The sequence below is a fragment of the Geospiza fortis genome, unplaced genomic scaffold, assembly GCF_000277835.1.
Source record: "Geospiza fortis unplaced genomic scaffold, GeoFor_1.0 scaffold195, whole genome shotgun sequence".
Taxonomy (NCBI): Eukaryota; Metazoa; Chordata; class Aves; order Passeriformes; family Thraupidae; genus Geospiza; species Geospiza fortis.
Window position 1 is genome coordinate 1299686 of NW_005054324.1, and position 13666 is coordinate 1313351.

Consider the following 13666-nt stretch of genomic DNA (forward strand, 5'->3'; position numbering starts at 1 on the left):
GTCAGACCAGGCCCCCAATTCTCCCAGTGCTGGGACCTGCACTTGACACTGGCCAGGCAGGATGTGAACATGGATCATGTGTGAACTCTGGGTGTTTTACGCAAACTTTGAAAGCTCTTGGTTTCATCCCAGCACAGAGCAGGAAAAAAGTCACGACAGCAAGATGTTACAGAGGATGAGAAGACAGTTTCCTGCCCTATACAATATGGAAGTCAGCAGTTGTGCACTGGGACTATTTTCTAATTATAGCAATATCCTTGCTCTTTTTTCTTTTTCTTTCAAATCCAGGCTAGATTTCTTTCCAGGATTCTGTTATCACTAATTAATATCAAAAAATGTTACTGATTTGAAGGATGATCTTTATGTCTCAATACTAGAAGTGTAACTTGTTTTTACCAGCTAATACTTGCAAATAGCCTGTGTTTCTGATTTTTATTCCCAACTCTCAGTCATGATTCTTATCAGATAACAGGGAGGAAGAACAATTAGTTTCCAAAACCTATTATTTTGTGTAATTAAAGAGGTAAACCACAGTGGACGCTGAGATAAAGCACCACAAGAATTATTGATGGATTGTTTTAACCAATCTAGTGAAAACACTAGATTTATACACAGCTGAAACAGCTCTGGTCTATAGTAGTATTTTCATTTCCTAATGAAATAAAAAGTCGGTACAAATTCCTATTATTCAGTTTGTAATTTTCAAGATCATCTATTTTAAATTCTCTCAATGGTCACAAGCATTTCTTGATTAGCAACAATTGCCTAACTATAGTCAAAGTTAGAGGAATTTTCCCAAAGTATGTGATAATATTGCTGTTAGAATGCATAATTGTTTTCTTCATGAAGAAGCTAAATTTGGCTTAGCAACTGTGTCATGATGTTGACAGAAGAAATCTGGTGTGACAGGGCATAGTGTGGATACTGCGCTGAAATGCTCATAACCACAGTTCATTTCATTGATCTTTCAAGGGGGTGAAATATCACACAAGTCATCTCCCTTTGGTTTTTCAAGCCACATCAAACAACTGTGTGGAGATGTAAAAGAAAAAGAGAGAAGTGCTAGGTGGTTTGATTTCATCAGTTAATGGCTGTAGGTCACTTGATAGCCCTTTGTTTACAATACAGCGATACGCCTGTGTCTTGTAAGGCTCACCAGAGTGACTTACTGCTGTGGTACAGGGCCTAAAATAGAGCTTGCACATGCCAAGCACCACATGATGCATAAAATATTCTAATAATACATTACAAAGCCTTGTCAACACTAGGGAGAATGACTATTCCAAGAAGTAGGGCTGGCTGAAAAAAGACATTCTTTTTTCCAAACTGGGCCTTTATGAAAGAGAGTGATTTGAGGAGCTGGAGGGAGGGAGAGAGAGGGGTTTCTTCATTTGGTCTGGTGGAGAAGTGTATCTTCCTTGGTTAATCAAAAAAATCAACAGAATATAAGTCCATTCAGCTCAAATCTTCACATTATTTCATGTCTTTTCTATTTCTTACTTTTAGATCAGCTGTGCTAGGAATCTGTTCAACCCCTTGAGAACTTGACACATATCTTATAGCCACACACTGAAGTGCTCCAACTGCTTTGTGTGCTGTTGTGCCCTAAGTTTCCGGGGCAGTTTTGCTTTTAGCTATGTGTACACCATCCTGTTCTAAACTGTACCAATCATCTGGATTAATGGTGTTGTGGAAGTAGTCCTCTCTCTTCTGCTGCTCTACAATATGCCAAGGGGTCTTGAGAAATTCATCGTAAGAAAATCCTTCTGTGAATTGTTCTAAAGGCAGTGAAATGGGTACCTAAAGTGATTGTAGCCGTTTCTAGTACAACTACTGTGACACTAAGCGAGATTGCAACACTTCTTAAACTGAAATAGCTCAGCTACTACATGCAGCCTAGAAACAGATTTCTGTTGTCTGATAAACTGACGGTTTAGTATATGAAATATAACCAATTTTTCCATTAAATATATTTTGACAGATTAGATCTCTGACAATGAAGCCTTTTACTGCATATCCTTCTGGGTTTATTGTATTCCTGTTTGCCTTGCTGCAGAGGAGCCATGGACAATGCAAAGAAGCAGCTAAAAAATCAGAGATGAATCTTGGTGTAAAATATGATCTTCCTAACTTCATTGCAGACACACCAATTCAGAATGTAGTTTTATACAAGCATCATGTTTATATTGGAGCAGTCAATAAGATTTACGTACTAAATGAAACTCTCCAGAACATTTCTGTGTACAAGACTGGGCCTGTTTTGGAGAACCCTGACTGTGCACCATGTGAAGACTGCCGAGATAAAGCCAATTTATCTAACAGCATATGGAAGGATAACATCAACATGGCACTGCTTTTAGAAACTTATTATGATGATCAGCTCATTAGCTGTGGTAGTGTGTCCGGAGGCATCTGCCACCGTCACATCATTCACCCTGACAACCCTGCTGACATTGAAAGCGAGGTGCACTGCATGTACTCACCCCAGGCGGATGGAGAAGCAGATAACTGTCCTGATTGTGTTGTTAGCACTTTAGGAACCAAAGTTTTGGTGACTGAAAAGGACAGGTTTGTCAACTTTTTTGTTGGAAATACTGTGACATCTGCATTTCAACCTCCCCATGTGCTGCATTCAATATCGGTTAGAAGATTAAAAGAAACGCAGGACGGTTTTGAGTTTCTCACAGATCAGTCTTATATAGATATCCTCCCTCAGTTCCGTGACTCGTATCCTATTAGGTACGTCCATGCCTTTGAAAATGATCACTTTGTCTATTTTTTGACTGTACAGAGAGAAACTCTTGACTCGCAATCTTTTCACACTAGAATTATCCGCTTCTGCACTTTAGACTCAGAGATGCGTTCCTACATGGAAATGCCTCTTGAGTGCATTTTTACTGAAAAGCGAAGGAAGAGGTCCATCCGAAAGGAGGTATTCAACATCTTGCAAGCTGCCTACGTAAGCAAGCCTGGTGCAGCTCTAGCACATGAGATGGGCCTTGGGCTCAACGATGATATCCTCTATGGTGTTTTTGCACAAAGCAAACCAGACTCTTCTGAACCAACCAACCGATCTGCTGTCTGCGCCGTCTCTGTGCGAACCATCAACGAGTTCTTCAACAAGATTGTTGACAAGCAGAACATGAAATGCCTCCAACACTTTTATGGGAAAGACAGCAAATACTGCTTAAACAGGGTAAGTGATAATTTGTTACATTTTGGGACTTTTGTTCTCTCTTTGCTCTTGCCTATTTCATTGTCAGGTATCTGTCCCTTCAGTTTCAGTTACAAAATGTGAGCCCCCGATCATTGTAGATTGCTTAGCATGCTGTTGATTATCTCTAAAAGGATTAGTTCCTGTAAAATGAGTATAAAAATCACTGAGGTCTTTATGGGGCTAAAAAATGTAGTTTTTTGCTTGAGAAACTGATGCAGATAAATGGAACATTTAGGCAGTTATTTCTTTTAGTATTTTAAAAAAGTATTCATAAACATTCATGTGCACTGAAGAGTTCCTGAAAAACATTACATACTTAAAAGTATGTTAATACTGAATCACTGCCCTTCTCAGAAAAAAATGAAAGAGCTGGTTTGGAATATGGCATGAAGAGCCAGATTGTAATGTGGTTAGTCATGCTTGGTACAGAAACAGTTCAACTGACATCAGTTTTCTGCAAGAAGGTGTCAGTGAAATCTGTATCTGAGTGAGGGTTCAGGTGGTCTCGGGTGGGAGGGTTGCATTTCTGTACACCATGACTTCAGAAGGCTGTTGCTCTGTAACCGTATGAAATACTGTGAGCAGAGTAAGCACGGAAATTTTCCCTTTCTCTTCTGGCCAGTGTCTGTGCTGGTTTTAGGTCTTGTAAAAGAAATACAGAATCTGGGAATCAGGTACTTAGAACAGCTACTTTGGAACATGAAACATTAACACTTTTCATCACCTGCTTATGAAGCAGGCCCCTAAATATCCTACCTGGGGAATTTCCTATTCTCCAATACAAGAAATTTGGAGCTCAGAGGTGGCACACTATCTTTTACCAGAGGGCCGGAGCCTCTGTCGTGGGGCTCTGCTCAACCAGTTTGAGGCTGGTGTCAGGACAGATCAACAGCTCAATCTACATTTCAAGGTGGATGGCATGTCTCATATCCCATTTTTGGGACAGCTCAAAGTGAGAGTGGGAGCCACAGACCTTCTTCACCCCAAGTATCACCAGTGTCCTCTTCAGCACAGCTACTCAGCACAGGGCATCGGGTTAGGATGTTGACACAATGCCCTGGTTGGAGGTGGGAGTCTGTTTTGTCAAAGAGAACGGCTGCTCCCCACTGCCAGATGTGAGACAGGGCACTCTGGGAAAAATAACCCATGACAGAGACCCTGTGGCTTCTCCCCAGTAGCAGGAATCTGCTCAGAGGGGATCTGAAGCAATCTGAGCATAACCACATCAGCCTTGCCATTTGGGGCATGACTGCTTGTAGCAGGCCCCAGGTGTTCGCCTCAGATGTAGCACTGCCAGTGCCAGTGCCAGTGCCAGTGGATGCTGATACAGCAACCCCAACAGACATAGCATTTCATTCCCTTTTTTATGGGAGGGGGACAGGCAATTTTCAGGAACTAAAAACAAGTTAGCAAACATTCAGCACAGTAGCTTCTCTTTCTTCACTTTGTTATTGCTGTCCTAATTTTTCAATTCAGATAGTAATATCCTTTTTTTCCACTTTTGAGTTCATTTTTAACAAGAACCATTGTCCTTCTCTAAAAGTGTTTTATTCTATATTCCTGGGGTATATGATTTGTGAATGACTGTCTTTAAAGCTCGTGGCCTTTAACTTATCTCATTCTGCTCTTGCCTATACACACATTTCATAAGGTGATCTCTTCAAAGCAAAGTATACCATTAAAATATTGACAGAATAATTTGCAGCTTTTCACATGCTGGGAAGTACTTTTGTGTTTCAAAAGCTTTTCCAGAGTCTGCTGCTGCTTTGCATATCAGAATGAATGTCTTGTACTGCCGAAGTGTTTATTATAGTTGCCTATTTTCAAGAAATGTCATCAGAGCTCTGATTTCTGCTATATTAAGTTGATAAAGGGAAAAATGTTTCTATGATTTCTTGTGATTCTTTTTAATGGCATGAAGCCAGTCAGAAATTTTTGTCCTGATTGTTTGCTTAACACTGAAATATCAAGACTGTCAAGCTTTGCTGTACCATTTCCTTTGCCTTATTCCAGAGGACTCATTAAGGCTCCAGTAAAAAGTGCCCTTTGAGGTTTTTCAGGTTTCAACTAGCCACAGAGATTGGCAAGAATTTGCCAACCATCTTTTGTACACCTGTTTTTCTCTGGTGTGTAAAGTAGACCTGAAGGGTTGGAATGTGAAGGAAGGAAAGGAGCAGGCAGAAAAAGTAAGGCACATTATTTCTTATGCTTGGCCCAAAAAATGTCAAATCTGGTCTTGCCTGATTTTGCTGGAGATTAGATAATACTTAATAAAAAAAGATTCTCAAACCCCCCAACTCTTCTTAGGCCCTACTTTGTACATTGTAAAAGTGTACGTGAGGGCATAAAACATTTTTCCCCTTTTTGTAAGTCACCTTCAATTTAAAAGAAAGCTTTTATAAAATCTGAGAGTTTGTCACAGTTTATTGTTGCAAAGTTCAAAACTTGGTTTTTGTAATGTAGCCAAGATGATCTTTCTCTTTGATGTCAAGAGAATAAAACCACAGATCACTCATGCAAGTGAAAGTCACTGACCACTGCAAAATTAAGTCATAGGACAGTGAAAACAGTCCAGCAGTGAATATGGTATACTTCAACATTAAAAAGAAAAATGAGCCTCTAGCACTCTTTGCAAGGAAATGCTCTCTGATAATTTACAGCTGGAGTCTGATTGATGAAAGCTATTTCATGTTATCAAAAATAAGTCCCATAAGACAATTGTATATAATTTTGTTTGACTTTGGGTAGTCCATCTTTTTAAGCAGCTGTCCCTCAGGACTGTTTCATCTGAGGCTTCTAAAGGTAGAATTAGATCAAATTAAACCTGAATGATACATCCAAAACATTTCCTCAAATTTTTCTTCTCATATTTAAAGCAAAAATAAGAAAAACTTCCACTCATCTTGATGTAATGGGCAAAATTTGTTCTGTTTTGGCCTTGTTTTCTAAAGGAATGAAGTTTATGTGGTCATGCTGTTTTAGGTCTTTCTTTCTGTTAGTTATCCTTACAGCCTCAGCAATAAGAAATCTTAAAGATGTGAATTCAGGTGTGAATCCAGAGACAGGTCCCATATAGGCTCAGGCTATGGAAACTGATGAAATTTTAGGAGTACCTTTCTGAACATCAGAAGGAGTCACAAGGAAGGTATTGCCCACCCATGGGAGCAGTCTCCATCAGAGCTTAGTTGAAGAGCAAAGTCAACCCAACCACAAGATATAAATCCAGACAAAACTGTGCTTCACTTACTCCAGTGCTCATGGAAGACTTCGTAAAATCAAAATAAAACATTTCCAGTTGTGTTTAAGTGTAATACATATTAAGCCAAAACCTGGGCTCACTGAAATCAGGGTTAGGAAAAGTGAATCCGATGGAGCATCTGATTGATGTCAGACGTACTTCAGCAGAGCTGTGACCAGTTAGTACTGCCTAATAATTTCCTTCAGGGAAGAGCTGGCTGATACTTAAATGACAGCAAGATGGAAACAGAACTGGCTTTGAATTAAAAGAAAAATTGGGAGTAATAGTTAGGAGGTTTTATTGCTTGAGTCAGGACAAAGATATCTGAGAGGTAGCTGCTGTGGGGGGGTTGAATCACTGTTCAGGAATCTCCCACAACAAAGAGAAAACTGGATGTAGTCTTTAAGCAAAGTTTATTTGGTCAGTTAGTCATTATCAGCCCCAGTGTGGTATCCTCAAAGCAGAGGTGTGCTTAGATGAGGAGACCAATGTTGCTTACTTCATTTGCAGACATAGTCCAGTAGCATGTATCTTTACCATGTATTAAATGGGATTTTTCAAGTGAGGGAGATGAGTTCATTTTAGCCTTGACAATCTCAACTATACATTTCAGCTGACATCAGATAGATCAGGATCTTACAGCCTTTTTTTGTCCTTTTTGCATCTCTTACATGATAAACACTTGTAAGCCAAATTACCTGACTTTAATCATTATGGACTTACATGATAAAACACCTCTAATGATGAAATCCAAATTCAGCTCTGTAAAGATCCTATTTCTTTGTTTTTTCTACAGGTAAGTTCAGGGGAAGGCCTAAAATACTTAGACCTTACAGGAAAAGAGAAGTCACAGACAGGCTTTTGCCACCATGTTCCCAGAAAGTGTCAAAGCAAGACAAACTGGTCACAACTCCAGTTAAATGAAAGGCACAAACAGTTGGAAAACATGGAAGGAAAACAGAAGATCACCAAAACAAAAAATAAAGGGAGGGTAAAAGTAACACATGGTGATGCTTCTTTATTACCATTACACACATGACAGATAAGTAAAATTAGGTTATGCTTATATTGTAATGGAAGAAAATAATTGCTGCCTTCTATCAGGAAACCACAAAGGCATTTATTGATCTGTCATCTTAAGGCTGTGTCTAAGAATATTTAATAAAATAAACAGAGACAAATAACTCTTTTGAGGCCCTGGAACTGTAATATCCCACACCGTTTGTCATAAAATTTTATCAGGTTTAAAAATAACACCACATATCTCTGATTAAAATGGGTTGTTGTAAATTACTCAGATAGTCTCACAGCACAGAGATGTTTTTATATTGCGAGTAGAATGCAACTGAATATTTTCCCTAAAAGTCAGATTCCAGAATCCATTAGATTTCTTCAGTCATTTATTCCTCTGGAAATGCTGTATCAGATGGCATACAGCACTCTGCCTGGGCATGAAATCTGTTCCCGTTTGTATTCAAGCTCCTCTGCGGGGTTCTGACATCTCAGAACAGTAACTGAGGAGGGCAGAATGATGGGCAGAGTGCACTGGCACCCTTTAAGACATGCTTAAACCCTAGTAACAAGCAGATAGGCTGCATCCACATTCCTGTTCTGCCTCTTTGCCATGAGTACCATGGCAGTACCAGGGATCTCTGCTGTGCCTGTACCAGCGGAGGGCAGGCAGGGTGTGCTCACCAGCCTGCTCCCCTCCACCATTAGGTACATGGCCCCCCACCCAGCTGGCCATGGAAGACCTGACTGGGACAAACAGCCAGGCATGAGGGATTGCAGGGAGAGTCTGGTCTCCAGTTAAACTGCACAGGAGGGACACAGGTATGGGTGTGTAGGAGTGAGGTATGAGCGTGGCTGTGGGTCTGGGAAGGTTATCTCAGGCTGAACCAGATTTAGCAAACACTTGGCTACAGAGGTAAGGGCTGTTCCATCTCTGGGGCTGGCCACATGGACACCCTCATGAGGGAGTTACTGAGAAAAGAGCAAGGCAAGGAAAAAGGCAGGTCAGGGAGTTTTTTAGGGAAGTGCCACACCACTCCTAGTGGTAGATGTCTTTTCAGACTCTTGGGAGCCCCAGGAGCGATGGAGCTTGGGGGCAAACCTCTTAGTCACCCACAGCTGCAAAAACTACAGTTTTCCTTCTCTTGATGTCCAGTTAGGGATCTGTCTCTCCTTGCTTCCCAGTACTGCTGCTTGGCATTTTATCATCCTCTTGATGAAAGCTGGATTTCTCTGTGAAAAAGTAGTATCCATTAAACTACCATTTTCTGCAAAGGGCACAGCTTTATCAGACAGAGTTACTAATAATGTTCCATTTCCAGACTTTTTAATCAAATTCTTCCACTGAAGGCATGGTTCCCTATTGGTTATTAGTGTGGAAAAGTGACTCTGCTGCTTTTCTCTGGAATTGCACAGAAATCATTTCAGGCAGAAAGTAATTTTTATTTTGTTAAAATGAATATCTGATCATGGTTTTTATGTCTCAGTTTCTGAAGGCACTTATATAAGTCTAAAGACTAGAACTGAACAAAGTGTAATTTTCTTATCCTATGAAGCCTTGTAAATTAAAAAAAATTTCTAGTCCCACAAAAAGATATATTCAAAATGTATACTAGTAGTTATAGAATACTAAGGATACTCCATGAAGATGTATAATATTCAGAATTGAGCCTCTTTTCCTGGGTTCAGACCAAATTCTAAAACTCTTTAATCCCAGATTAAGTTCATGTGAAGTCTGCTGATGAGTATTCTGCAATGGGACCATCTCAGCCCCTTCTGAAAGATCTGCTCGGATTTCTTTAAGCACAATTCCAAGTTCCAGAGAAAGAGAAGCTGATCATGCAGCACTCTGTGTGCAGATCTAAGTCCTGGATTCATCCCACCTGGCTTTGGTAGGTGGTTGACACATCTAAGCAAGCAATGAATTTTTCTCGTGTTCTGCTGCCAAACAATGGAGAGACACATAAGTCCTGACAAAGCAGACATCTGCCTTTCAGCTCACTCAGCACCCACCTTACCTCAGCAGTTTTCTACTTACTCTGCTTATTCTGACTCAGGACCACATCTGGCCATGATTATTGCTCACAAAAGCAACAGTAGGTAATTACTATCCAGGAGAGAGCTGTGTTACTCAAACTTTCTAGGTGGCATGTGGGTTTCTGATCTCAGACAGCTTTTGCATCAGAGTGGAATTACTCCTCATTTCCAAACATACAAGTAAAACCAGAATCAAATCCCACAGTAAATTAAAAAAAAAAATAATAATGCTGAGGCAGAGGATCCATGGCACAAATGGTTCAGAAAGCAAGTGTAAGCCACATGAAATCATTACTTGCACTGTCTACAGGGTGTGTGAAAACAAAGAAATGCTAGAGAAATGATCTTGCAGGAAGTGATAATGACAGCTTAATTTTCTTAAGGCAGATGTCACCTGCTTTTATACACAGCCTGTGGAAATTAGGGCAGATTGCATGAATTTCTTCTAGTTTCTTGAATTCTTTCTGTCCCACACGTCTTGCACCACTGTTTTGGCTAGACATGCAGTTGTTGTGCAATGTTTTGTTGGAATAAGGGTCTCTACATTCAGCATTATCTTTGGATAGCTAGTCTAGATGGAATTCCCAGCTTTTCTATTTTACCACAGCTTCAGTGTCAGTAAGGACTTCCATGAAAAATGCACCTAATAGACACTACAAATCTACAGCAAAACTGCTTTCATCAGCACAATATCTCCAATGCATTACTTTATTTCTTAAAAATGTGTAATTAGTCAACACCTCTTCTTTGATAATCTGTATACTGAGTTAAATGCTAAATTAATATAAAGGAAATCAGCAAAACACAAAGATTACTTAGGTCCATTTTGTCTGCTGAATCAATAGGATTTACTTAGTGCTAATGCACTAACCAGATTATGAGAACTAATGCAGTACTGTTCAATGACAAAAGCAAATAACTCTTTGAATGATCTTGACAAAAGAACATGAAATCATCTTAATTTGTATTAACTAATTACATTTAACATAGATGTTTTTTTACTTATTACCTTAAGTGAAGCATCAGTACAGCAACTTCCCCCATCTCATTTTAGGAGTAGATCAAAGCAACAAGAATTAAGAGTACTGAAATGATATTGTGTAAAATTTTACACAGATGGAGTTCTTTTAAAAATTTTCTTCTCAGAAAGGGACATGTTTTCTCTGTATTCCATATAAAAATCTTTTAATTGCTTTCAAATACATGAGGAGTATCGGGAAGAGGAGGAAGGAAGAAGAGGGAAACATTTCTTTGTTGAAAACAGAAGAGGAAGAAACTCTTCTACCTTCTAGAGTAAAGCTTCATTGCCTCAGTAGAAGTTCTTAGAAACAGCGAACCCAGTCCCCTGTCCCAGACATGTTCTGTCCTGCATGAACACTGCACTGAGTTCACAGCACCCACACACCCTCAAGGTGTTGTTCACCAGTCAAGAAGAAACCAGCAGCACTGTGTCTCTGCTTCTATGGGAACTGTTTAGCACATGAATTGGCTTCCACTGGCAAAATTGTGCCCTTCAATATGATTAATTTTTCCCTTCCTCAGGATTACAAGAATCATAATTACCATGACAAAGATCAAATCACTCTCATCCTCAGACAACTACCTGGCTTCACTGAATTATTTGGGCCAGAATTACATTCTTGTGTTTTCAACAGAGAGAAGCAGTGATCAAATGCATTCCTCACCTGAAGAGAAATAATGAAAACTACCCAGAAAATTAAGGTGTATCAAGAACAGCAAACCTACATTGGCTGAAAATACATGGAAATATTTAGAGAGGAAAATATGATAAGGTTCTTCTGTGTTCCTTATGGTTACTTTTCCTGTTCAGAGTCTGCTGTATGTGTAAATTCTTCACCATTATGTGTTTGATTCCAGTAGGACCCACTCTGAAAACTTCCACAAGAAAAGAGACAAGGAACTTATACACTCTCTTAGGTTTTAATGGTCTTGATAACCCATTTGTTATATAGAATCACCTATTCATTCAGAAACTCTACAGTAGTTTCTTTGGAAAAAGATTTTTGCCATTTGCAGACATTTGGATCCAGGTCATTTAACAATAGCTTTCTTAGAAATGTTTCTTAGAAGCATTATTTCTCCCTACTCCATGTTATGCCACAGACCTTAAGGGTCTTTTCCAACCTATGGGATTCTTTGATTCTATGAGAGGAGAAATGCTGTTGACTCTTGTTGGTGACCACTTCTCTTGAGGGAGGAATCCCAGAGTTCACAGTAGAAAAAAATGTTGATACTTTGAATTTTGATTCTTGACAGCCAGCAAGTTAGAAGTCATATAAGCAAACCGGCAGGAAATAAAACTCATGCATATTCCTACTTTCACTGTGCTTTACATCATGACTGCACTATTTTATGATTGGCACTAGGAAATATCACCTAGTTTCTTTCAGACCATTTCTCCAATTTGTCAAATTAAATTTTAATTTTAGTGATGCCCTCCAAGTGGCTCACAAGACAGTATGAAATGTTCTGCAGTGATTAAGTCATTGATCTCCAGTTTATTCAAGACATTAAACATAATATCAAGACATTATACATAATATCACTTTCTATATGAGCACTGCACTTAACTAAGAGCAGGTTTTAACCAGCTCTAGAAGAATGAGCCTGGAGGAATGTTTCTCCAATTTGCAGTCGCTGCAAATTAGAGAAAATCTCACAAAAATATATTTGGATTTTTTTTTCCTGGGCATAGTATTCAGACCAGATACTAGAATTTTGGATCATTTTTCTGACACCAAACTAACCAGGTTTTTCTGAGATTTTTCACAAGTTTTTGTAAGAATTCCTTCCCCACTCTGCACTTTTGGCTTCAACTATGCAACTCTGTCTGAAATATTTTATTTTTATGCTCACTGAATATGACATATAAACCATCAGTTAGCTGCAAAACAGTGACTGCTCCTGATAGCTCAGCTCAGCGATGTCTAGAGACATTTTTGGCATTTTTGTCTTCTGTGGACCAAATCAAGGGTAAATTCCAGAGCACCACAGCTTCCCGTATGAACAAATAAGATAGCATTAATTATCTTCTAGCCTTCTGGACACAGCTGTAAGGCAGGGCTTGCTCACACCTCACTGCATTCCAGCAGCACACCTGTGCCAGCTTAACAGTAACAAAGCCCTCTCTGTGAATCACAGGCAGAATTGGCACCTCTTGTCCTATGAGAGAAGCAATATAGCTGAACCCAGGCACTTACCCGTGCTCTAATCGTCCATTTCAATAGTTGTGTGATTTCTCAGTGGAACTTGGCATGATGTCCAGAGTGCATCATCTGACATCAGTTATTTTTCCACATTGACAGCCAAATGGATAGTTATGTGTATACTGGGAGGGAAGGAGGGAGGGAGGGAGAGAGAGAGAGAACCAGACTTAAAAGTGTTAATTTAAAGCAGCATGTTTCACAAAGTTTTCCCTGTTATCAATCTTCCTTTAGTTTTCTAAGTAGCCTTTTAATCTCTGCATTTCTACTCAAAGATCAAAGCCTTCCTATTTCTTGAACAGCCAACCCTACATTATGGTTAATCCAAAAAGTGCCAGCTTTTTTAAGAACCATATGTGTAACAGTCTACAGGTTCTTCAGCAGATAGACAAAATTATGGCATCTCTGAGGAAGGCTGAGCTGACTGTTTGGCTAGCTGGCTTTGGAGAAGCTAAGAAAGGTGTCAGGGTAAGCAGGAAAGTCTAGCCACTTTTTCCAAAGAGCTTGAGCAGGGTTTCATGAAGCAGCATGTTAGGATGTTTGAATTGTGCTGAAATGACTATGTAGGAGGAAGTACTTTAAGCTTAGCACAGAAACATTTCTCTCCAAAGTCTTTGCTTATGGAAAAAAGCAGTTACAGGACAGAGCAAAGATCCCATGTTGGGGGAGGGTAAAATCAGAAACCTGCCTTATTTCAAAAAGCATGAAAACTGTACATCTTTCTGCACTTCAACTATTCATACTCATTGTATGAGTAATCTGCACAGATGTTTCAGAAATACTTTTACACTGGGTAGGATATGAGGGCAACAGAGTACAGCTTTTCACTTGTTTGGTGGCCAAAGCAAAGAAAAGCCAAACTTGCCCATTGACGATTTAACCCAGTCAAATACTGGGTTAAAAAAAATAAAGTGTGTTCAGTGTTCCTAGTTCAAAGTA

The 13666-nt window shown here is 39.5% G+C and overlaps 1 protein-coding gene across 1 annotated transcript in view; it reads left to right on the forward strand.

Annotated features, from left to right (window-relative positions):
- Window positions 1-1984: 1984 nt before the first annotated feature.
- The window catches only part of MET (MET proto-oncogene, receptor tyrosine kinase), a 67943-nt gene continuing 56261 nt past the window's right edge, over window positions 1985-13666 (forward strand). The window contains exon 1 of the mRNA XM_031056915.1: window positions 1985-3196. Within this exon, the coding sequence (XP_030912775.1) occupies window positions 1997-3196 (1200 nt within the window). The 5' untranslated portion in view covers window positions 1985-1996. The remainder of the gene's footprint in view (window positions 3197-13666) is intronic.